General features: G+C 35.3%; 1 protein-coding gene across 11 annotated transcripts in view; it reads left to right on the top strand.

The window, feature by feature from the left end:
• ADGRL3 (adhesion G protein-coupled receptor L3) overlaps window positions 1–27,446 on the top strand; it is a 560,304-nt gene that overhangs the window by 302,578 nt on the left and 230,280 nt on the right. For 10 of the 11 annotated variants that reach the window (XM_032459457.1, XM_032459461.1, XM_032459445.1 and 7 more), the window contains 2 exons: window positions 16,194–16,496; window positions 18,884–18,987. In XM_032459457.1, coding sequence (XP_032315348.1) covers window positions 16,194–16,496; window positions 18,884–18,987 — 407 coding nt within the window. The remainder of the gene's footprint in view (window positions 1–16,193; window positions 16,497–18,883; window positions 18,988–27,446) is intronic. The other variant, XM_032459451.1, reaches the window with a different exon arrangement.

Below are 27,446 nucleotides of genomic sequence, written 5' to 3'. Positions count from 1 at the left end.
CATATTGTATGATTCCATTTATATGAAACGTCTGAAACAGGCAAACCTGTAGAGATAGAAAGTAAAGTAGTTGCTCCTAGAGCTAGAGAGTTGGGGAGAGAGGGGACCTACTTCTAATGGGTATTGGATTTCTTTTGGAGGTGATAAAATTATTCTAAAATAGATTGTGGTGATGGGACACACTTCTATGAATATACTAAAAACCATTGAATTGTGGACTCTCTGAATGGCTAAATTGTGTGATATGTGAAATGTATCTCAATAAAACTGTTACTTTTTAAAAGTTAAAGAAATAAGAATACAGAGAAGCATGTTCCCTTTACTTATGTTCCTTCTATTTGGAGTGATCTTCCTCAGTTATCTGTATGGCTCACTGCTTCACTGTCTTCAAATGTCACCTTTCAGTTGGGCCTGCCTTGACCACCAGTCTAAATTTCAAAATTTTTCTCCTTTGCACATGTTACTATCTAGCAGATATTTTATCTTGTTTATTATTTGCCTCCTCATGAAGGGAAGGATTTTTGCGTATTAATTTGTTGCTGTAGCTCTAGTCTCTAGCACATAATAGGTGTTCAATAAATGTTTGTTCAATGACTGAATTAGGTACTACATAAAAGAAGTGACAGGTAAACCCACATCTCAAACAGCCTAGTTTGTTTGGACACTACACTAGTTTTTAAATAGCTGGAGCCGAGGATAGCCAGTGGGGTGTGATTATAAATAAGACTGTAGAGGAAAGGAGAAGGCCCATGTCTGAGGATCTGATGTATATACACTAAAGAATTTAGTCTTATATCCCATAGGCAGGAGAGAAACTTGGAAAGGCAGTGAGCAGCAGGTTGTAATGATCTTTCGTAGTTAAGTTCCCTTCTTGGCGGCAGGGGATTCTCTCTCTCTCTAGTAAGAAGGGGTCTCTGAAACTGTTTTTCATTCTCCCACCCTTTTCATAATAGTATATATTGTTATGTACCTTGAAGTACTGATAACACTGAGGACATATAATTCATAAGATGATTTACATTTGTTTATTCATTATTTTATTTTAGACTTTTCTCTCATGGTTTAAGTCAGATACTTATTTAATCAGCCTCAAGTTAGTTTCTAGTCTCAATGTTAACCTTATTTTAAAAAGCAAGAGTAGAAATTCAGACAAAATAAAACATTTTCTCTTCTAGAAAAAAATGAACAAACAACAAACAAACAAACAAACAAAAAAAGCCAGAATATTTTTCCAGTTAACCTTGTTAACTCTAAAATCAGGTAAATTAGACAATGTCCATGGGCAAGGTGAGTAGAGTAGTAATTTTTTGGTTCAGTTTTAAAATTATTACCAGTCCCAAAAATGTAAACATAAAATGACTAGAGTTTATTTTATTCTCTTAAGGCAAAAATCTATTTATCAGCCCATAAGGAAATCACAGGCCCTGCTTCCAGTTCTTTGTTTAAATTGCACTGTAGTGCAGTATGATTTGCATGTTAATGATGTGAATCCAACTGTATAATAAATGAGAAAGGGAAGATATAAACTAGTTTCAGAGAGCAGGTTTGTTTTTCGTGATTTCTTCCTTAAATGTTTAACTTGAGAACACATCTATGAGATATCCTTATGTGAAAGCTAATCATTTGTGATCATCAAATGCAGTGGCATTGAAGCAAGAAGTTTTATTCTCACATTTCTCATTCCAAAAGCAACTGAACACTAGCAGGCATTTGAACATCTATGGACCGCAGATCTAATGTAGTAAACAAGAGGCTTGCAGAATTTATTCTGTGCAGTGTGATCTCTGAAATCAAAAAGCATGAAGTCACCACAGTTTCCCTTTTCTCTCAGCCACTTCCCCCGTCCTTGACCCAATTCAAGCATGCAATTGGGATGCTTTGTATTTTGTGCTTTTCATTAATTTCCTGGTATGCTGTTATGCATGTTCTCCTCAAGTAAAACAGCAAAATAAAACTGTTTTTAAATATTAATATGCAATTTGTGAAAATGTGTCTTAGAAGTGTAGAATCACTAGAAAGTGAAAGGCATAATCTATGTTTTTGAAAGCCATCCAATTTCCTTTTATTTACAGACTTTGAGCCATTTCACAAATTGAAAAGCAACCATCCAGCCATTTCATGTTTAGATTAATATATATTTACAAGATCCTAAAACCATTATCAGCATGCAGAAGCCTTCTCATTGAGCAAATACAGATTAGAGGTAAATGAAGAAATTCCACTACATCAGTGGCTCTCAAATATAGGTGATTTTCCCCTTAAAGGGCATTTGGCTGTTTCTAGAGGTATTTTGATTGTCACAACTCGAGGTAGGGAGTACTACTGGCATCCAGTACAGAAAGTCCAAGGATATTGGTAAACATCCTACAATGCACAAGACAACTATACACACACCACACCCACCCACCCCTACACACACACACACAACAAAGAATTGTCAATAGATTGGGAATTCCTGCCCTCTTGGTTGTGAAACCAAATCCTATCAAATTTTACATTCTAATTCACAAACGTTTACAAGTTATGAAATAGTTAGAACTTGTATTAGCTACTGCTGTATAACAGTACTACCACAAAGGCATAAAACATGCATGCTCATTATCTCAGAGATTCTGTGGGTCAGAAGTCCAGACGCAGATTAGATGGTTCTTTTACAAGGCTGAAATCGTACTGCCACACAGGGATGAGTTCTCATCTCAATGCTCAACTAGGGAAGAATCTGTTACCAAGCTTATGTGGTTGTTGGTAGCATTCAGTACCTTGCACACCATCAGACTGAGGGCTTCAGTTTCTTACTGGCTGTTGTCTTCAGTTCCTTGTCCTATGGCTCCCCATAGACAGTTCACAACATGGCAACATACTTTGCAAAGCTGGATGGGAAAGTCTTCTCAGACTTTATGATTATATGTATGTATTTACATATATGCATGTAATTACATACATTCCACTACAGTTGCCTGTTTCTATAGGGTAGAATTAAGTACAGATCCTGACCCACACTTAAGGGTAAGTAAGGAATGACACAGAAGTGTGAAAGTGCCCACTCTTCTGTTTCATTTTCTTTCTCTGTATTAAAATTTTTCACATTATTTGGAACTTAGATGTTGGGGATTTGGAAAGTAGAAAGGCCATCTTGGGTTCTTCTTCATTGCTAGTTAATCTGCAGTTAAAATATACAATTGTAAATAGGGTAAATAGGATAACTAACAACTGAAAGTAATGTGAGTTACGTAATAAAAATAGGTATTATATCTCTCTCTACCATAAATTAAACTTGTTATAATAAATTTGTCATTTTATAATAAATTTTGTTTGCTAGATCCTCACTGGGGAACTTTCTCTGTTTACTTTAAGTATACACTGAATCTTAATTTTTAGATATGCAACTATGTTTTCCTTTGGTTTTAATACAAGCCAGATTAATTTCTACAGTATTAGAAATTAATTTCAGTGAAAATGTGATACTACACCGGTTATAATATTAAAGAGATTCATTGTTAAACAAGGAGGCACAAATATTAATGAGTAAGAGTTTTACGATTACAATGAATCTTTTGTGCATTTGTGTTCTTCTTAAAAATGTACAAATAAATATAAATAGATTTGGATACTGTTTGATCTATTAGATATACTGTAAGACATTCTGTTGTATTTAATACATATGTGATGACTGAGAAAATTGCATTATGGTAGATAGCAAGTATACTTTTCACTTTCAGAGGAGAATTCAGAATTTCTGTTTTATAGAATTGTACTCATTCCATAATTTGGGGGGACATGGAAATTATATAGTCATATAGATTTTTTGTTTCCTTCAAATAACTTCCTTTGATGTTTGCACTATTTGCATATCTTATACACATACACAAAATACTTCTTAAGTACCTATTATGTGTCAGAAATTGTGTACTATATATACAATATTGCATTCTCATTCATAAGTCTATTTTACCTAAATTTTTAAAGGAAACTAACATGCATTCTGTTTTAGAGATTTGCCCGAAGTTTCACAGCTAGAAAGTGCAAGAGCAGGAACTTGTAGCAGACACTCCTTCATGTGGCTCTGTGTAACTAGTGGTGCAAAAATTTATCACAAGAGCAGGAACTTATATGCAGACACTCCTTCATGTGGCTCTGTGTAACTAGTGGTGCAAAAATTCATCACTTCCAGAAAGAATGAAATCTTGAATTTTTAGCTGAGTAATATCCAAAAAATTGTAAACATATACTGAATACAATTATGAGTAATCCAAAATGGCAATTTCATTCATTCTTTTCCATTTTCTGTGTGCAATCACTATAAATCACAGCTATGGAAAAGATTAGTAACTCAGCCGAGTGAAAGGGGTGGGATGTGAGAGAGAAAATAGTTATGACTGAGAAGAGCATGTTCCGGAAAGAAACATTCATATCATTGAAGATGAGAGGGGCCTTTTTAAGACTCAGGAAATATATCCAGGATGGTTAGAAGGGGGAGAACAAAGGCAGGAAGGCATCAGTGGAGGCTTGAGAAGTAGGGAGGGTGAGGATTAGAAGGCTTTTAAAGCCATGTTTAAAAATTTTGAATTTATAATAAGATCAGTTGTGAGCTTTTAAACAGCAACAAGTCAGATGGAGTTTTCAAAGATCATTCCAGGTACAAGGTGAAAGATGGAGTATAGGTATTCATGTGATGATTCAGGGGAATGATGTAGCTATTGATAGCTGCAACTGACTAGATGGACCTCAAAAGCATTATGCTCAGAGAAAAAAAGTCAATCTCAAAAGGTTTCATTCTTATGATTCTAATTGCATAACATTCTTGAAAGGATGAAACTGTAGAGGTGGAGAATAGAAGAGGTTGCCAGGAGATAGGAACAGGGTGTGTAGGTATGAATACAGAGAGGTGGCAGAGGTACTGCTGTAGTGATGGAACAGTTTTGTATCTTCCATGTGGTGGTGGTCACACACATCTACACGTAAGAAACAATTCCACAGAATTACACATACACATACACATAAATGAATGCAAGTTTAAAAATGGGGAAAACTAAATAAAGTCTGTAGTCAAATTAAGAGCTATATACCAATGCCAGTTTCCTGGTTTTGATATTATACTATAGTCATGTAAGTTCTCACCATTGGTGGAAAGTGAAAGAAGAGACTCTTTGTGGTATTTTTGCAGCTTCCTGTGAGTCTATACTTATTTCAAAACAACAAAATTTTTAAAAGGCTATTGTAATAAAACAAGCTTAGGTTAGAGTGGGATTGGTGGTGAAGAATAAGAAAGACAATATTCCCTTGGCTCAACAAGGATCAAATCTGCAAGTCTTAATGCTAATATTTTGTGATGAATCAAGCTGGTTGTTGTTAGAGTGCCTTTATTGAACACATACTAATTGAGCAACCTCCTCTATGTCCCAGGCTGTTGAAGGCACTGAGGATCATTCTGAGCAAAAGAGCAAGAGTCTGTCTTTGTGGGGCTTCTGGGCTACCAAAAGAGTCTAAAACTTGCCATACAAATTTTTGATACTCTCCTATATGAAGACTAGGCTGTGCTTCTGAGAGATCAAATGATTGATAGACTTCTGTTACCACTTGTAGGCTCCTAAATTATGTGAGCTATCTGTAATTTTGAGTCCAAAATAGCTTAGTATTCTTTATAGTATATATTTCAATTTTCATTTAAAATGTCCCTGTCTTTCCCTGTCCCTCCCATTTTACTTTCAAAATTAAATATTGAATTTTTTTGGAAAAAAAATTTTTATATCCTGTATACCCATAATGTTTTTTTTCATTTCAAGTTTTGAAATACTATAGAGCAGAAAAGTTCTTTTGAAAAATATTTTTCTCTTTATTTACATTATTCTTACTTTAAAATTATTTCCCGTTGGAGTACAAAGTGACAATAGCACATACCTTTCCCAAAGCTGGTTTGGATAACAGGGGGTAGATTACTAGTGGGGTTTTAAGTGCCCCTCAGAGATTGAAGTGAAAAAAATAAACTTTATACTTTTACTTCAGGCTAGTCTAACTTCAGTTCTTATTATATAAATTCAGGAAATAGTTCAACTTGTTAACTTAGATGGCCATTTGTAGCTCTCCTGAAACAGAGTCAAATGCATCTGAGAATAACCTGCATTTGATTGTAATAATGTTACTATTACTGAATGTCTTTTGTATGTCAGTATTATCAAAATAAATATAAGAATCCACATTTTTAAAATCCAGAGTTTTAAAGATGAGGAAATTTTGACTTTCGAGAAGATTAATTTTTTCCCAGATCCACACAGTTAGTAGATGATTACCTAACATTTGAACCTAAAATAAATGTTCTTTCCAGTATACCTCACTGTCCTTTATTGTATTATTAATACAGTAAATATACTGTTTTATGAAGCCTTCAAAGTCTCTGAAAATGAATCTAGTTCTGTTGAAGTAAAAGAGCTCAATATAACCAGTATGCATTTTATATACTTATTTTCCTAGCAATTTGAAATACTGCATGTGTGATGTGCATGTGTTTGTGTGTATATGTACATATATATCTGTGTATATAAATAAGTGTGTGTATGTGTGTGTATATATATATGTATGCTTTTAGTAGAAAAACTTGAAAATTATTATCCTGTGGGCAGATTTTTCCTGAGCAATTTGCTTCTCTGACCCATTTATTACTACTTATGGAATGTATCACCTCATCCTCTTATAAAGAAAAACATCAGTTGAAAGCAAAATGGTGAGGCTTTTATTATGCTATTAATTTAGAAGGTGATGAGCAGGCACAGTTGGCATGATGTTAGAAAGAAAATAAATTGTTTGGTGCATGTTTGAGTAAAGAGAAGTTACTAAATTCCCAACTTGAGGACTAGTCGAAAACATTTGCCTCAACAGATAATGTAAATTACATGACAAAAATGAAATGTTTACTGACCTCACCAGTGCTAGTGAGATGATGGGCACAGCCAGAATTTGACTTTCTACAGCTCATACCACAGTGAGCCTGCACACCCTGTACACTCCTTGAGGAGAGGAGCCCTGTTTTATTCAACCCAGTAGTCCCATTCTCACAGCCGTTTGGCTCTCCCATTTGTGTTACTGTGTATGTTTTTGATTTTTTTAAAAGTTTGTGTTACTGTGTATGTTTTTAATTTTTTAAAGTTTGTTTTTAAGCAATATTTTGAAGTACTTAGAAAGCAATACAATGTCCTTCTTTTTACCAGACTCTAAACATAAACAACAAAACAAATAACCAAGAAAAGTAGCCACCTTGAAATAGGGCCTTACATTTTATCGGTTTCTTAGAAGCTTGTGCATATGTAACAGAGACAAGCACATACATATTTTTCAAGCATCTGCAGTAGATCAAAGTTACTAAAATTGCTTTCTTAAAAAAAAAACTTGGAGCTTAAATTATGAGCTCTTCTTTACTATTCACTTTGAGTATTTCATTTCCAAATACAGAGAATAATTTTATTTTTCTTGAATTTATTTTAACTTCATACCTATAAATAAATCACATATATCCCTTACATTTTGGTATCACTTTGTCTTCATAGGTAAACTACAATTCACAAGTTAATAATAAAACGTATGTCACTGGAAATATTAGGCAATGACTCCAGTAACTGGATAACAATGATGTCAAAACTAAGGGAATAAAATACAATATTGAGGCTGGGAGTAAGGAATTATTCTAAATCCTGTCATCAGTTCAACTACTTACGCTCCTTGAGTGTTTTACTGGTTGTTGAAAAATCAGTAAACTCAGATTCAATTGAATTTATTCCCTCAGTTTTTTTGTTTGTTTGTGTGCTTTTGTCACCACCTAAATTTACTTAATATCCTCATAAATCAAAACTTCTAGAAATTTTACAGTAATGAGAACACCAACATAATTCTGTTGGTTATAAGTCAGGAATTCTCAGGAACATTTTCATACTGGTGAATTCAATTTGTCAGTGTGTTTGTTTCAATTTTGAATAAATGATAGTAATTGATATGGAGCTCAAGAAGAATTTACATGAGAAAGGCTAACTTCTTTTGTTAAAATGAAAAAGCAAACAGCTCAATTCCACCAACAGTTATTGAAGGCCTACTGTGTGCCAGTGAGGATCATAGTATATGTACTCAAAAGCCATGACCTCCCTCACACCCTTGTGCCCTTGTGTATATATGTATGTGATCCATAGGATTCTAGTCATCAGCACCACTGAAACCTCAGATGTATAGTCAAATATTGTTCTCCCTACTTCCATTCTTCTCCCATTCAGTCACTCTTAAACACAACAACCCAGGTGAACCTAAGTCTGACTGTGTCTTTTCTTTGTTCAGAACCTTACGTGGCTTCCCACACCAGACAGAGTAAATGCCATAGTCTTCACCATACCTGTGTGTATTGTACAATCACCCCAGTCACTCACCATCGCTCTGATATCATTTCATACTGGCTTTCCCTCATGTTGCTCCAGCCATTCTGGCCATCTCACTGAGTAGGGCTTTTGCAGATACTGTTCCTACTACCTGGAATGCTCCCCAGTTATTCACATCTCTGAGTCCTCCAGTTCCATCAGAGCTTCCTTGTCATCTTAACAGCATGGAAATGCCTGACACCCTATTAAAAATTGCAGTTCCCTTCTTCCAAGACTTCCTGTTACTTTCCCCGGTTTTATTTTTTTCTTCTTATCTTTAGCACTTTTTAATATCTAATATGCTATATATTTTAATTTTTGTCCTATTTATCCTACTAAAATATAAGCTGTATGAGGTCAGGGCTTTTCATCTTTTGTTGTTTTTGTTATTTATTTCTGTATCCCCAACATTTAGAATAGCAATTGACACATGGTAAGCAATCAATAATCCTTGAATGTATTAGGGAATGACTAACAATATTAGTACTGATAGTAAACATTTATTAATCTGTTGGTCTTTGTCATTTACTTTGCTAAGTCTACTTTAAATCCATATTGCCACTTTTTTTCTCTCAAATAAGTATGTATATTATTATCTCCATTTAGTGAAAAACAAAAAAAACTAAAGCACAAAGAGATGTTATAATTTGTCCAAAGTCACATCTCTTTTAAACCATTATTTATCTCGCTGTATTATGTGGAGACATTTCTGCTATTATGGTATTTTAACAACTCTAAGAGTCTTATGATTTCATCTTTTAACATTTTATAAGTTGAAATGTTCCTAACGCTTGAAGGCATGTCAGAGTTTAATTGGCAGAGATTTTTTTTTTCCTTTCTAAGTGGCACAGAGAATAATTAATGCTTTTATACCTTCCCAAAATACAGTATATTAAAATCTAATTGAAGCAGCACTCTTTGCTTCATCTCTGAATTCCTGCTGTTTGGCACAATGTGTAATATAAAGCAAACAGCAATAAATACATATTGAATGAATAAATATATTAGTATGTTTCTCCTCTTCCTATTTCCTATCTTCTTCAGTAGCTTTTTCTATAAACGTTCTTAGGACTTCAATGAGGACAAGGAACATGATAATGATACTCACATTTTGTTCACAGTACTACGCCTGTAATATGATAGTTGATAAAGAAATATAGATGGGATGAATTAATGTTATAATTCCTAGAAATGAGCTCTTTTGTAGGCAGATAATATAGTCCAAACTTGATACTTTAAAAAATGACTTTAAATCTTTGTCAGATAATATGGATTACACATGGGTTTTAGAGTCAACTATCTGTATTAAAATCCTGGCTTTACCACTTCTTAACTATGTGAAGTTAGGAAATTCGCTTAGCCTCTCTGTACCTCAAGAATGCATGTAGAGCATTAGCACACTTCTAGGCACATAATATATGCTCCAGAAAAGCCAGCTGTATTTCACAGTATTGTTTGCCAGTTGTTTATTGCCTACTTGTATGCTGAATACGGTACTAAGTTTTCTGGATTTTATAGTTTTTTGTTGTTGTTTTTGTTCTCCTCAAGGGTCCTTACTTTAGGAGAATTAAACATGCCATAAACAGAAATTAGCTCAAAGCGAATTACTTCCTCCAGTCTCAACAGCAGCAGCTTTCTTATGGGTCAAGTTCAGGTTCTCAGTGTTCCATCTGGGTTAGTGTGGTTAAAAGTGTGCCCGGGTTGTTTCTCGTTATGAACTTTGAACCTTTGAAAAATTACTGAATCTCTTGGTGCTTCAGTTTCACCATCTGCAAATGATGATAATTAATAGTACAGCTTTGATGTCAGAATTGAATGGGCCAGTTTCTGGAGAGTGCTCGAAGTGGTGCCAGGTCCTTGATAAGTACTCAAGAACTACACAACAGGTCCAGGCCATAGCAACACCAGTTAAAGTATATGTGAGCAGTATTGGGGACGAATTATTCCAGGTTTACTAAGAGTTTTCACATATATGTTTCTGTGATTAAATTTTGTCTAAATTTTAAACAACAGCATCATCCTAATAGAAAGGGAGAGATTTTGATAGACTTGGGCTTAGAATACTTGTCCTATCACTTGCCAGCTATATAAGCTTGGGAGAATTACTTAATTTGACTTCTTTCATCTCCAAAATGAAGATAAGTATAGCCACCCTAAGCTTATTAAGAACACTAAGTTAGAGCACATATATAAAACATACAGCACAATTCTTGGCTTGGTAGAGGCTAAATACGTAGCAGATAATTTTAATAAGGTGCCCTCAAAGTCTTATATTTTACCTTATTACCTCACATGATAAGGTCATTACAAGTTCATGTTTATTTGAACAGATAGTTTCCTTTATTTACAGTAAGGATAATATCCTATGAGAGAATCAGATAATACAATGTATCAAATTACAAAAATAAATGTAACTCTACATGACTGATAGTATATGGAATTTCACTACTTTAAGGGACCGTAAAGCTAGGTATTATAGATGGATTCTGAAAAGAATTGGAAAATTTCATGATTGGTAATATTGATGTTTCTTTTTAAAAACTAGATGTAACCAGATCTTCTGCCACCTACTGATATCCATGGAGGTCAGGCAGAATTTCTTTATTCCACCAAGAGCACTGCGCAAGTAGCCAAAAGCCACTTGCAGCATTGTTATCGTTTGGTTTACTTATTTCCTCTGTCAGGCCCTTGAGAAGAGTTCATCAATAATTGACCTTGGATTTAAATAAATACTCTGGAAAGTAGGGAGAAGGAAATGTTCTGTAGTCAGCCAAAATGTTTTATGTTGGAAAGAACACAGTTCTGATGGCCAAACGTTGAAGATCACGGTACCAGCGGGATTGGTTTTTCCTGAGGCCTCTCTCCTTAATTTAAGATGGTCACTCTCTCACCGTGTCCTCACGTGGCCTGTAACCTGCGCTCATGTTTCCCTGGAATCTCTGCTCTTACAAGGATGCCAGTTCTGTATATTAGGGCCCCACCCTTAGGAACTCATTGCATCTTAATACCTCTTTAAAGGCCTATCTCCAAATATAGTTACATGTGGAATGGGGCTTCAACATATGAATTTTGGGGGAAAACAAGTCCGTTAACAAAGTTAATCCCAAATAATAAATGTTTTGTGATCAAGAATAGTAATGTTTTATTATAATCATTTTAGTTCCTTCAGTCTATTCTTAAAGCGTCGGAAGACTTGTAGAATGCTTGAAATAATTCAGGCTGCCACTTTTGAAAGCATATTATGAAAAATATGGAATATGGAACTAGAGGGCACTGATTTACTTACTACTTATGATTATGATTCACTTACCAGTTGAGCCTATGTTTTCTCATTTGTAAAGTTATGATTTCATAGTTATAATTACTCTACACAGTTTTTAATCAGAATTCAATGAATACTAGAGATAAGGAAAAACATTGCAGGATGTAAAGCACTATACACATGTTCATTATTTTCACTGTTTTCCATTAGTGTCCTCCACAGAGTATAATCTGTAGTAACATTCAAAATAGTATTTATTCTTTTCAAGGCAGGCTGAACAAAAGAATTAAACAGAATAAATCAAATCATTAGAATGAAATAAGCCATGGTCAATACATTTCAGGGGACAGGAGAATTAAAAATTTCTTTTGGAAATAAGGTTAATTATGAGGGGAAAATGTTAACATGGAGGGCTTTTTTGGTTACTTTTATGAAAATACTATAAGAATGACAATATAAGGAAGATTGCACAATTTTGTTTAAGTGTTTTATATAAACAATCACTCAAGCTTATTTTCTTTTACATAGTAGCCTTTCCCTGATACACAACCTCAAGCATATGAGGTACTTAAAAACACATAGTTTTATGAAACTAGGTGTATCATCAGGTAAGACTCAGTAACAGTATGCACTGGAAAAGTATCAGATCCTTCCTGGAAGCAGAGAGAGACGGACTCTTGATGGCATATGATATAGGCCGGAACTTGGCCAATGTGTGTTGCTCTGACTCTTCAGTGAATCCAGATCTTTTTTCACAGTATCTAGCAATAAGACAGATTCTTTCCTGGGCACTGGTAACAACACGTTTATCAATAGTAGTGCTTATTCTGCCAAAAGCTAGCACTGAGCAGAGCCCTTGGGAGTCTTACATGGCAATAAATGGAAGGGAAGGGGTGGGAGATCAGGGACAGCTTTTAAAATTGACTTTTATTCTGTTTAAAGTCGAATGGAATGATATGACCCTGCTTGTAGACATCTCTCTGCAGCACAGATCCAAGGAAATAAGTTCTATACTGACCCTTAACATTAGTGTTCCTGTATTAAGCCAAGTCCTTGTAATGTATTTCATAACAAATTGAACCTTAAAAAATATTTTATCAGTGTTATTGCTTCACAAAAGTATATTCAATTTAAGTATGATTGTTCTGAGATAAGGTCATCTGAGGAAAGAGGAGGCTTTATATTCTCCCTGCTTATTTTCTCTTTGAATTATCTCCTTGAATTTTCTTAATGTAGAGTGAAATGCATTTATGAAATAACTTTTTCAGCCCATCAACTGTGGAGACATATAGCTGCCCCATTTGCTGTTTCCTTCTATTTATCCTTTTCCATCTCTGTGAAATTTTACAACTGGACTCTCCTTTGCTTCCTTGACCTATCCCTGATATTCATCTATCTTGGCTGAGAGCTTATTAACTCTTAGTCAGACAACAAGGCTAAAAGTTGAGGAAATAGTCTTGACAAAACACACTTTAGTATATAACCCTGTCTTGTTAAATTTGGAAAGGTTCCCTGATGGAGATGGCATCCAATCTAAGCCCTAAAGAATACATAGGAATTACCAGGTAGAAATGGGGGCAGGACCACTGCAGCATATGCAAATACCCTGAGGCCAAAAGAACAGGGGGCAGTTGGGAAACTACTGGTAATTTTGTGTGATTTAAGAGTACAGATACAAGATGGGAAAACGTTATAAATGAGCTGGAGAAAGAAACCCATAAGGGCTCTAGGCATGAAGAAAAGGAGTCCAGCCTTTGTTTGGATGGCAGATAGAAACCATTTAAGGATTTTAACCTGGGGAGTAACGCATTCCAATTTATACCCTACGAGATGCCTCTGGCAAAAGGTAGAGGATGGTTTGAATAGGGTAATTTTAGAGAAAAATAAAGAACATTGATTTTCATTATGTGCTGCTATCGTTAAATACATTTTGGTGGGATACTGTAGTCTTTTAAAATCTGAAATCTGGATCAAATAGAACACAATGATGTATCAAATCTATGCTAAAAGACATAATTCAAACTTGGCAAGTCTAGAATCACAGCAAGCAAACATCTTGTGATACTATGTCTTTGTTCCTTGTGCGTGATTTGTGTGATTGATACAACAGGCGGGCAAATCTTAGGACCACACACATGATAATGCAGTTTTATCAGAACAAAAATGATTACAGATCTCTTCTCTTCCCTGAGCGTTATATGCTAGATAAAATATCTAACTAAAGGAAGGTGCATTTATTTAGAAAACATTCTTTAGTACCTATATAATTCTCAAGAAGAGAAGGAAGACAATTAAAAATGGAGCCTCTATTTTAAAATTAATTTTTACTCTATTTCAAAAACTTCTTGAATAAGTAAATTTGACCATGAGATTATTTAACTAATACAGTTAAGTGCTATGAATCTTCATTTTTACATGATCAAACTAACGGACAAAGAAGAACTCAAAATGCTTTATTTGAAACAAAAACTATAGCTCATTATCAGTGAAAAGATTTAGAGTCCCCATTAAAAATTTAAGCTATTCAAAAAGTTCCCTTCAAAAGTACAAATGAGAGATGGCATTACTTAAACTCAAGGAGTCAGAGAAATACTTGGAGATAGCTTTTAACTATCACCTTACTACTCCACTGAGTAGTATGAAATCAAAGATAATTTCCCATCAGCTGGAAAAATCTGCACAAAAAAATGGGCTTATATCCCAGCAATGACTCTACTGACATATACTTTGTAAAGGCTAATGCTTAATATTAATAAAAAATATATTATTTAAATATTAATGTTAATAGATAATATTTAATTTTCAAATTATGAAATTTTCTTAATTTTTATGTTTCCTTTTTGGAACATTCTGTTAATTTTATATGCAAACTATATATTAGAATCATTTATGCTGTTTATAATTTTAAGAAATCAGTTCACCTTATATTTTAAAATATGGTCTAAATTTTATATTTGAATTGCGTTAAATGCTTAGTGTCAATGATTTTATTTTATAAATCCTGAGTTTTTATTTTATCTGTCTCAATAGATATTGAAATACCAATATTCGCATTTTTCTCTGGTGTTGAGCTTTTATTAGGAAGAATGTTAAAAGGCCACTGTTTTCATTCACTGATGATAGGGGGCTGAACGTAGATAGTGGTGATTGGAGAGAGAGAAAAATTTTAACAATGAGACAGAATCAACCAGACTTGGCAATTTGGGAATATGGTGTATATAGAAAAAGAAGGGGAAAAAGAGGATACTTTGTCTTCTTATGTAAACGTAAATGTATTTATGAATATTGCATTCACATAGAAAAAGGAAGAAGAGGGGAAGAGGAAACAGAGGAAAAAGCAAGAAGACAATATAGCAAATAGCATCACTTCAGAAAAATGCCACAATTTCAATGATTAAATGAATGTTCAAAAAACTCATACCCTTCCCCTTGCTGTCTATATCCTGTTTCATATACACCAAACACACTGTGATGGATTTGGCATCTCTTCTGGGGCAGCGGAGTCTGGTTGATGACATGGTAAAGCAGACTGTGAATGATAGACAAAAGGAGGCTCATCACGGGACTCCCTGCATTTCCTCCAACCCGAGCTACTTGGAATCTGAGTAGAGCCAGTGCCCCTAGAGGTATTGCCAGTAAGTTAGGTCAAGAGTAGTCTCTGATCTTACAGTGTAGGTCTGCGGCGGATGTGATGTGGAGGCCTGGTGAACTCTTGCATTCCCAGGGTGGGAATATAAATATACTTTCCCAGAGAGAGGATTCTCTGCAGTGACTTGTTATAGTATTGTTGGGACATTCCTTTGGATACATTGTAGATTTAATAACCTGTTAATATCTGGTCAAGCAACTCAACCACTTTTATTTGGAACTTGGAATACATTGGGAAAAATGCCACTAAAAAAAATCTAGTTAGGAAATAATTTATGAACACATTAATTGGAAATAACTTATACTTTACTTTAGTAAGTGTTAAGTTTGAAAGTTTTCATAGGATGGGTCAGTTCTAAGAGCATCAGAGTAAATCACCAAGCTACTCTAATTTGTATTAAGGAGATTATACTCAGAATAGTTCTTTATTTTTGAGCTTGTGAGCACTTCAGTTTCTATTTTTGGGGGGGGGGGGGGCCTCTCCCCTGTATGCTGCATCTGCAGAGATTCACATTATACTTAATGTGGAAAGAATACTGTATACAGCTCTCTCTCTTTCTATACCAAGTTTGAAAATCCTAAGGAGAGGGTTTTAAGTTTTAGTCACCTAATTGTCATAAGGCCTGAAGAATTAAGAAGCTTACTGAAGAGTTGAATTGTGCTGTAACTTTGTTTCCTGTGATTGGAGTTGAGAAGAACCACAAACAAACCTACTTAGCATTACTCAGTGGCTGTCTTGTTACTCAAGTAACACTGGTATTTTAGTATTGGCTTATTTTTCCCATGTTGGCTACTTGAATTGTCAGATGAAAACGGCTTCTGAAGTATTAGGACATCTTTTGGTCCTACTCTGAACAAGCAATGGAGGTGTTTTCTTTTGAATTTTATTTCAGAAATCTCTACCACAGGACCTCTTGGCATGGGAAGCACCACCACCAGTACGACCCTTCGGACCACAACTTGGAGCCCAGGCAGGAGTACCACCCCATCAGTGGCAGGAAGAAGAAACCGGAGTACCAGCACCCCATCTCCAGCCGTCGAGGTGCTTGACGACATTACCACACACCTTCCGTCAGCATCATCCCAGATCCCAGCTCTGGAAGAGAGCTGTGAGGCTGTGGAAGCTCGAGAAATCATGTGGTTTAAGACCCGTCAAGGACAGATGGCAAAGCAGCCATGCCCCGCAGGAACCATAGGTAAGTCTCTCCTACAGAGCTGAGCTAAAGGTGTACTGTTACGTTAGCTTGCTTTTATAGCATTTTTTTTGTTTTCCTTTCTTTTCTCCTTTCTTTCTTTTCTTTCTTTCTTGTATTTTGTTGTTGTTGTTGTTGTTGCAGTGTATTTTGGTTACTTTACATATGATTAAATTCTGAACTGAATATTAAGTAATGCATTTTCAGAGTTTGAGAAAGCAATCTGAAGAAGTCACAGGTGAGAATTTGGTGGGAATACCTGTGAGATCCATACTGGTCACCCATAGTGTCAGGTCTCTGAGTCGAGTTACAGTGAAGCTGTGAATGTCCCAGAAACTCCCGAGAGCCAGCTCTTCTGTGCAACAGCCCAGAGTGAATCACTGGATTGGTGGGAGCTAGTTCTCGTGTTTGTCACCGATTGTCAAATGTTTATTGCAGAAAATTAGGTCAAGAACTTCTGTATTAGAAGATGATTATTGAAGCTATCCAACATTTAACAAAAGAGAAGATTTGACTATCTGTTTCTTTCCAAGCCATCATAGCTGTTCTTTATTAGTCAAAGGCTCTTGACGTTGTCAGGGATGGTGCTGGTGGGAGCCAACCTCCACTTACACACCATCCACTAGAGAGAACAGTCCTGCACTGTTTTCTCTAGGGGATAGTCAAGAACTAGATAGCTCTTCCCCCACCCCACCCTTTTTTTTTTTAAATTGATGTGATTCATAATATCCCCAAAGGGATAAATCCCCATATTACTATTTACTATTTTAAGCCAGAAATAGTTTGATTTCTTATTGTTACCTGTACTGATCTTCATAAAACTGATACTTGATACCCTGCATAAAATTTGCATTATTCCATAAAATGTGTAAATGAAATAAATGCACATAGATGTCACTGTACTAGCATTGTTAGGGACTGTGTCTTTGGGAATAATTGATTTGGTTACTTCAACAGGTTTGTCGTAGCGGGGAGGGTATAGCTCAGTGGTAGAGCACACACCTAACATGCACAAGGTCCAGAGTTCAATCCTCAGTACCTCCATCCAATAAATATATAAATATAATTCCCTTCTCCCCCTCCAAAAAAAAAATAAATTTTTTTTACAAACCAGTTGTCTTAAAAAAGTTCCAATATGGATATGTCCTTCTGAATGCCATGGTCTGCGAAGTGGTGGGAAGACCAGAAGATATGTTGATTTTTATAAAAGTGCATTTTGTTTTTCAGCAAAGTGTTTAAAAATATTCTGAAATTTTCCTTCCCTTTATGAAGGGGTGCAGTGTTTAGTTCTAAAGTTTTCTGTGGTATTGAAATTAGAAAACAGTTGAAACTTCTCTCTTAGCACTGTCCCCTTAGTTCTGGACCTCAGCATCCTCATCTCTGAAAGAGAAATGGTAACAGCCCCCCTTCTTCAGCTGTTCATTGTGAAGGTTAGTGAAATACTTTATTTGAAGACAGTTTGCAAACTACGAAGCGCTACAAAGTATTATTGTCCCATGAATATTAGGAAAGAAATTTGAAGGAAACCTTCTGAGGCCCTCCTTCCCAGGTGACTGGGCATACACTGCTGTCTTATTTTTACCCTTTCTCTGTCCCCTCTGCTGTGCCCCTGTTCAGGCCCACACAGTGTCTTCTCACTTGAATTATTACAATAGCTTCCACACAACCTCTGCATCACTCCCTAAAATCCATCTTCCATGCTGCTGCCACAGTTCTCTTTCTAAAACCGAAATCAGCCCATTGGTCTCCTCTGCTTAATGGTCATCGTTGATTCTCCAGCACCAACAGATGACAGACAAGGGCGTTTATGATCTGGCTCTGGTGGCCTTTCCAACTACATTAAATACAACTCCCCTACCCAGCAGACCTCAGTTCAAAACACTTGAAGATTCCCAAAGACAGCAAACTGATTCCTTTAAGACACAGCTGCTACCTTTACTCTGAAAACTCAAGCGGTAAGCCCCATGGAGGCAGGTACCACATCCATCTGATTAATGAAATTATTCCCTGTACCTGGTGTAGTTGCCAGCAAGTGCTTGAAAAATATATTTGTGGGGGAGGTGGTTATAGCCCAGTGGTAGAGCACATGGTTAGCATGCACAAGGTCCTAGATTCAATCCCAGGTACTTCCATTTAAAAAACATAAACAAATGAACCTAATTACCTCTCCCTCCCCCCACCCCCAAAAATTGAGTTTTTGTTTGTTGTATTATATTTCTCTAATGCCTGTTGCTAGCTAGGCACTGTACATGGTGTTTTAATAGACATTATAACAGTTTAATGATTACATTCTTACCTTTGCTCATATTTAAACATCGCATGGATATAAAGTCATTGTAAGAAAGATGGTTTGAATATTTGAAGGAGACCTATTTCTCTCATTATTTTAGGAGTATCAACATATCTGTGCCTGGCTCCTGATGGAATTTGGGATCCCCAAGGACCAGATCTTAGCAACTGTTCTTCTCCTTGGGTCAACCATATAACACAGAAGGTAAATCATATGACTGACAAGGAAGGATTTGCCAAATCTAGATCCTCTGCTAATTATAACTGCTAAAAACAAAATAGTCAGTTTTTTTAAATTAATGTGGAAAAAATTCTCCTACTTTAATTTAATTTAAGGTTTAATGACAACCCTAATGTGCTATGAGCTAATCCTAGAATTTTGTTATTCTTAAAGGGCAAATCCATGTACTTCCTCTAAGCCAGACAGTATTGCTTATAATAATTTTATTATTAATAAAAATTTTATGGTATTGTGAACTATAGATATAAAAGTCCAAGAGGTATTATAAATCAAGCAAGTAAAAACTTCTGGCATACATACAAGTGGATTTTCCTGTGGAAATAATAATTATCCCCAAAAAAGGTCTACCTTTGGAATCTTAATCCATTTGATAAATGTTCTGTGACCTAATCATTTATCAGTGTTAAAAGTATACACATATGTGACAGAACCTTGCAAACTCAAATTTGCAGGGCTTATTTGGTTGCACTATGTTGAACATTTTTATTATTAATGCACTGTGGGGCTTTGAATTGATTTCATTACAAACAGAGACCAGATGTGCATTTATGCCAAAAGGGCTATGGGATGAATCCTTATTATAGCAATTTGTGCGGATTTACGCACTCCTAAAATGAAGAGTCCTTCTATGGCACATTAGCTATGCTGAGGAATTTCTGAAAGAGATTTTTCCTGAGAAATATTACAAATGATGGCCTTACTAAAAGCCTGTCTGTACCATTTGCTCTCTTCTCTATTTGTTTTTAACCAGGTTGATCCTCAATGATTGACTGTATAATAATCCATAAAAATCTCCCTAGTAGATCACTTAGCAGATGAGCCGTAACTATCTATTTACCCTAAATCATGGAAGAACAGGTTATATTGACTCCAGTTACCCTCTTACATATGCATCTCCTTGCTTGTTGCTATTCATAATGCTGCTTCTCCAATTTCAGTACTGTTCCTGCCACAGTTTTTATGTCCTTTGATTTTATTACAATGTAGCCCAGGGCAAATAACTCTTGCTGGATGTGATCAGATTAAAAGATCAGTAGCATATCTCCTTACATTAGCAACTTTTAAAAAATATTCCCTATGTACTTAGCCCAGGGGTTAATATTAATTCAGCAATAATTCACCTAGAAAGCTGAGTGTTTTCATGGTAATTCCTGAATGTGGTTGGCCTATCTCATTACAGAAAATACTGATGATTTGAACTGATAATGATACTTAATTCTTTTCTTTCTTCTGCAGACCTGCTAATCTTAGGACAAAAGAGACTGTTCCTTGCAAAGACCAGACAGCTGTTGTCCATTTGATTTAGGGATGGAATGTTTTTGTTTTATGACAAATATGTTCCATTCTTCCAGAGCATTTCTATATAATCCTGTAGAGTCTGTAAAAATCATATTATAATTATATCAAGATTATACAATTTAGGTGGTTGGAATTTATGATGATACCTTGGTTTGATTATTTATAAATTGGTAGAATCTTCAAAAGTGTACCAGGAGGCTTTTCTGCCCTGTGAATCTGCTTGTGTAACCATCCCTGGGTCAGTGCTGATGCTGGCGTTTAGCTGGGTCTACCTTTCTCAAGACATCACGCTTAGTTACAGCACTGGTTACATGGTGAACAATTATGACAGCTCTTATATCCCACACCCACTCGCCTAATCTCTCTTCACTTCTCTCCCCTCTTTACCTGGTGTGTCCCTTATACCTCCAAATGTTTATGCTGTTCAGTAAACATAAACGATAGTTGAACAGGTTACCACAAAACTCCAACACTTTAAAATATTAACATTATAAACTTGAGAGAGTTTATATGCAATGTTCACAGTTATTTGCCCCTGTTTCCTCTCCCCTCCTCCCCAAAGCATCTTCCACAGGATTCATCTCTTTGCTCATTTCCTCCTTCAGTACCTGAGTCCCAACAACAAACAGGTAGAACCTTTGAAGAGGTTTTGTTTACAGTGGTATTGGGGGAGCAAAGATGAACTGCAAGGGATTGAGCAGGAACCCAGAGCTAGTAACAAGGATGGAGCTGTTCCCAACCTCAGGCCTGTGGATGCCAGATCAAAGGAATGATGAAAAATTGGAAGCAGGGTGTTCTTGAGAGGAAAGATGACCTATAGACAAGAGACACAACCTAGCCTCAGGCAGCTTTTCAGAAAAGATCTCGAGGAATAAGTACTCTGATCTCACCCACCCTCTTTCCTCCATCCACTTGTCCAGCCTCCCCACTGGCCAAACCCAAACAAAAGCCAGAAAAGAGTGGTGCTCTTAATAACAACATGTAAGTCCACCTTCTATGGCAGAGAGAAAGATGAAGGAGGATGGAAAGTGGCCTTGAATTAGCAAAAAGGACCCAGCAAAAGTACCCAGCAGAGTTCACAGTTTTTGCTTCCCTTCTCTCACCTCTCCTCCCTTTCCTAACCCCCTCTCTTTCTCATTTTACTGCCTCTCTCTTCCCTCCTTATTTCCCTTTGTCCCATCCTCTTTCCTCTGCTCTGACCTCTCCACTTTTCTTTAATGTATTTTTTTATGCCATGTTGAAAAATTAAAGTGAAATAGGTTATTTACAATGATTCGGTCCTTCCCGCCTCCCCTCATTGTGGTTCTGTGAACTTCAGAGAGTTTTAAAGTAGAGGAACACTTTTCACCTCCAATAAAAGCAGAGATGAAAAAAGAAAGGAGGGGATGATTCTCTCATTTGAACAGTGTATTCAGTTTTCCCTCCCCAAGACTTTGTGGGTAAATGCCCCCTGGAATAAGAGGCCCCTGCCTCACAGCTTTATAGTGCCTGTGGGGAATTCCTGAGGGCTTTAAAGGAAAGGACCCTCTGGACCACAGTCTCTGCATCTTTCCCATGGGAAGGATCATTCATTTTGCTGTCAGTGCTGTTCACTCACTGGATGTCAGGCACCACTGTAGACAGCAAGTATACACAAATAAATGGATCGGGATGCTTACTTTAGTTGGAAAAAACAAACCTTAAATTTTCATTTTCATTTTCATTAAGAAATGAGTTATGTTTTTTCCCCTGCAGTCAGGCCAGGAGGGAGAAAAAAAAAAAACAAAGAGTCTTGATGGATTCTGACTTACAAATGAATTCAGGCCACTTATATACTGGTAAAATTATAGGTTAAATTTTGAGTAGTGTTAGAGAGTAAATTACATTTCACTAGAGAAAATGTAAGCGTTTCAAGTCAGACTATCAGGAAGAAATTTGTAACATACTGGCCAGAATACTTTCATAATGATGAGATTTACTAAAAAGCATAATTTATACAGAAAAGGAAAAGCAAAAGTTGTACACAAAGGAATATTTATCTCAACAAAATTGGCAGGGTGTAGGGGCAGAGAGGGAGAGAGGTTGGTAGGATGGAGGGATGGGTGAACAGAAAGGTGGGTACAAAGATAAATGGATGATTGGGTAGAAAGATAGGACAGATAGCAAGATAGGTATATATGTCTTCAAATTAATGTCTTTTTAAAAAGATTTTCCTATTTTTATTAGAAGCCAACAAATTAGAGCTCTACCTCGTCAAACATACGTGGTAAAATATTCTGTTTTCTCACCTTTCTTAATGATTGTTTACTGAAATCATCTCTGGCTTCAGCGTGATCTCTAACTTGGACTCAAATTTTCAAAGAGTTTCTATTTTCTATTTTGCATACATTTAAAGAATTCATTGCACTTTAGAATCCCGCCCATCTTTGTCAATTCAAAACTCTGAAATTATAGTTGTGAAGAGCTTTCATATTTATTTACATGTGAAGCAAGGTCTGCTTCCTACTTCATAACCTGGTCCAACCATCATATGAAATCAAAGAAATGCCTGAATTGTTACTAAGAAATAGTCTTTCTGTTTCTAGCATACTGAAGTATCTTTTCTTTTGTTTGCACACAAGCTACTAGCAGATTTTGAGATAATATAGGGTTCTTTCTGCATTTTCTAAAGAAGGGTGTGAAGATCTAGAAATGATATTGCTGTTTTACAGTATAAAATAAGCCAGCTATTTACTCTGGAAGACTGGTTGAACCCTGTCCCCAGATCTTACTTTCTCCATTTTTTTAGCCTCCATAGATCTAATATGGAATGAAAGTAAATTGCTTGTTGATTTTATCAGAGATTAATGGGATTTCCACATCTTCAGGCTCATTTAGCCTACATTCTATTGTAAGGTAGAAACATTTTATTGTTTATATACCCACTTGACTCAGATTTATAGAAAAATAGGTAGATCTTTCAAAGAAATAGTAGCTTTTGTACTTAAACACTGTGAGCAACTCGGAATTTTTTTGGCACCTGATTAATGTTTGATGTAACAAATCTCATAAAATGTCAAAGCTTATTTCAAAGAAAACTGTTTTCACTTGTGTCAAAATTTGAAATGTAAATAGTATCCATCTCTGTCATAATTATTATCCTTAACTAAAGCAGCAGGGTTTCCCCTCCCCTGTTCAAGCCCTAGATATAATCCCACCATTTCAATAAAGGCATGAATTTACTAATGTTCACAAAACTCATAAGATTTCTCACTGTGCATGTACTTATTTCTGAGAAATAATTTTAACAGAATTTAGTAAAATAAATGTTAGAGATAGACAATGTAATGAGATCCTTAAGCTAGGATATGTGGAATAACTATTTCAACCCTGCCTCTTTGCACAGATGACTTGAGGCAGATTCAAGATACTAATATATTTTTGTATTAAAATAAAATCTTTGTAGTTCATGCTAACTGTGGTGAGAAAAATAAATATGACAGTCAGAAAGAAGAGTGGCTTCTGGATGCCACTGGAAAGAAAATGGCCAATGAAGGCCTGGTCCAGAAAGGCAGCCTGCTTGAATGCTGAGTTCATCACAGTGGCTGTGGGAGAATCCAGCTGAGGGCAACATGGCCACTAACAAGAAACTTGGAGATGGCTCTTGGTGCCTCCCTTTCCTTCTTCTCACACATCTAATCGACAGTAGGCCTGTGGGTGTACCTGTAACTCTCTCCCAAATCAGGCGGCTTGTCACTATTCTCTGCTGCCACTACCCCGATCCACAGCAGCTTCTTCACTGAGGTAGTCCCACAGCAGGCCACCTTTCATTCACTCCTGAACCCTCTAATCATTCTACTGAGTTTGATTTCAGATATAAACCTAACTGGGCCACCCTTGTTGAGACTCTTTAGTACCTTCTCTTTGCTCTTTACAGAATTTCCCCAAATCTTCATCATGACTTCCAAAGGGGGACTACGTCATCTACTCCTTGCTCACCTCATCAGCTGTCCAGTTAAACCCCAGCCACAGTGCCCTTCATGCCACACCTTGAAGACTCCCTGCCCCTCTCTTCCTGGAAGCCCCCACCCTCATCCCAGCCGAATTCCCTCTTTTCTGTTTCATCTCAGATTAAACATTCTCAGAGAAACGTTTCCTAAATTATTCCCTGACTTCAGACAGCAGGTTAAAATGCCTTTGAACTGTGCTACCACACGGGGATTCTGTATTGCACTCAAAAAAAAAATTGAAATGAAGTAATTGTGCAATTATTTGTTGACAGCCTTTTCCATTGCTGGTATGTAAGGTCCTGTTATGGGGAACCATTTTATTAACCATTTTATCCCCAGACTTTAGCTTAGTGCTATTAGAAATTCAAATTTTAGTTAAAGAACAAATGAACAGATAGACTGAAGGAACAATTGTTGAAATTATACATAGAGGTAGAGATATTCATTCTATTTTTTTTAAAAAAAAAATATATATATATGTTTAATACATACATACACAATTTTTGCTATGTAGTTATCAGTATTGACTTCTGAAGGTAGAAAACTCTGCTTTTTCTTTCTGTTCTACCCTTGGTACCCTGTCTGTCTTCCCAAACCATGGTTATTCTAGACTTCACCTTTTATAGAGCATCCTCTTGGTTCTCTCACCACCAGTCCCCACCAGAATTTTCTCTTACCTGGTCACCCTTCACTTATCTTTTAACTTTGAACTTATTTGTTACTTTCTGTTGCCTTCCCACCTAATTTCCAGGCACTTATTACCCCCATACTATATTCCCACAACACCTCATATACATTTCTGTTATTATAATTGTATTGTTGAATTAATATTATCTACCTTTTTGTACCCCTTACTCTCCATACCAACTGGTAGAATGTGAGCTTCCTGAATGCAAGAGCTCTGCATAATATTTGTCTTTCCCTCCTTAGGAAATAATAAAAATCCAAATGATTGTTGAATGATTGATAAAGTATTACTACTGTTTCTTCAATTTTAAGAGAAAGGATCATACTGAATAATTAGTTATATCAATTTTTATTTAGCTTTAAAAACATACTTTTGCATTTGTATTATAAACATTAGAGTAACTTATTGGTACTTTAGTTTTTTCTTACAACTTTCTAGTTGGTGAACAGTGAGTTCCAGAGTTCTTTTGTGGGATTAATTAGATTTATTCTTCATAAATAAACACTTTTGAATGCTAAAATGCAGTTACTGTTTTTAAAATAACCACTAGTGATTTTCATATTTGAGTCATTGTTTTATAACACTACACTATCTGCTATTGACACATATATAGGCAGCATTAGTATCTTTTATGTTGAGAACAGTTATATTTTGACTTATTAGTCATCTACATTTTCAAATTTTCCATTACTTTACATAAAGAAAAAGTTAAAATTTTTGTATTAGGGGATTACATAGGCCTTCTTTTCCATTATCATGTCCCACCCCAATATTATAATAATATTGAAGACTGTTGGTACAATTACACAGAAAAGGAAATTGAATTACAATGTGAAAATACCAGTGCTATTTTTTTCCTGCTTCATACATAATTTTGCTTTTCATAATGTTCCCTGATAAATGTGATGAAAGTCACTACTTGCATCTTTAGTTTTGAAGATAATGTGTTAAAGAATGACTATTACCTACTTCAGTAGATCTTAATCTTTTTTCAACAAGGCCCATTCAAGTGAATCAAAAGACTCCAGAGGTCCATGTGCTTTGACATTTTGTCATAGAAAAAGTATTATGCTGTAATAAAGACATAGAAGAAAACAATACAGTAATAATGATAATAATAGTAATAAAACAATTAAACAAGAACGCAGTAGTTAACAAAGTAAAACAATAGTAATTTCATAAATACATTCATTATTATAAGAATAGCATAGATGGAAAACTACCACAAATGCAAGACACTATGAATGGTACACTGATTAAAAAAATATCCCTTTGGAAAATTATAGGAATTCCAGCTATCTGTATACTCACATACACAGGAATTTTAAAAGTTGCCAATCAATTGTGTAAGGTGTTCAGACTTATTGATGGAATACTGAATTAGAATACTTCATGAATACCACCAGTATTTCACCAATTTAATTAATGAATGCTATGAATACTGATTACATAAATCATTAATCGATTTACTAGATTACTAGTAAGTAGCCCTAAATTGTACATAATAATTAAAATGTATGGATTATAATCACGTTTGTGTCACTCTGTGACCACTTAAAAGTACTTTCATGTTCCATCAGTGGGGTCATGAATGCTACTTTGATCTACATTGACTGTTACATACTTTTTGATGAACCTTATAATGTATTCCATTTGGTCTTACAAGTATCTTAGGTTTGCAGCCCTGACCATATTTCACAAATTTATTAAACTTAGTGCAGATTTTTTTTTATTTTAAGAGTGTCTAAAAAGTACCAATTAACTATGTAATAATACTTTATAACATATTCTTCTTGTAATATATTAATATTTTCTTCTTATAAAATTTAAACATTGCAGAAAAGGATTTTCCTTTTGATTTTCATCTTTCAGATTTTGTCCTGTGTGTTTAAATATATACACATATATAAACACATAAAATATTTATATATAATATTTATTTTTCATAGGTAGCATGTTTATATACTAAAGTTATGTATTTATTCTTCATAAATAGCATGCCTATATATTAGCATATATATAATTTTTATATTTGCATTTATTTTGACTCCACATGTTGAAGATTGATGTTAACAACCTTGTTCTCCTTCATATTTTTAACTGTTCCATGATATTTATATATATTAACAGTTTTCCATAGTCATAACTCATTTTGTTTTCAATTATAAGCAAGATGAAATGAACATCTTTTAACATTTCTTTTTTTATATTTGTGAGATTATTTTTTATGGTTGATAGCATCAGAGAAATCTCTGCTTGTGCAGTCTTCACAGAGTTTAATAGCCACTGGTAATTTACTCTACATGGGCAGTATGCAAATATACACATCCAATAGTAGCTTATGATGGTAGTATACATTTTCACAAATTTTTGCAAACACTTTATGTTACTAAACTTATTTTTATACTTTTGAATTAGGAGTTTTCTATATACATGAGATTATGATTGTTAAGAATTTAGATTTCCTG

Source organism: Camelus ferus, chromosome 2 (assembly GCF_009834535.1).
Source record: "Camelus ferus isolate YT-003-E chromosome 2, BCGSAC_Cfer_1.0, whole genome shotgun sequence".
NCBI lineage: Eukaryota > Metazoa > Chordata > Mammalia > Artiodactyla > Camelidae > Camelus > Camelus ferus.
Note: the sequence above shows the minus strand (reverse complement) of the source record. Positions and strands in the feature narration are given on the sequence as shown.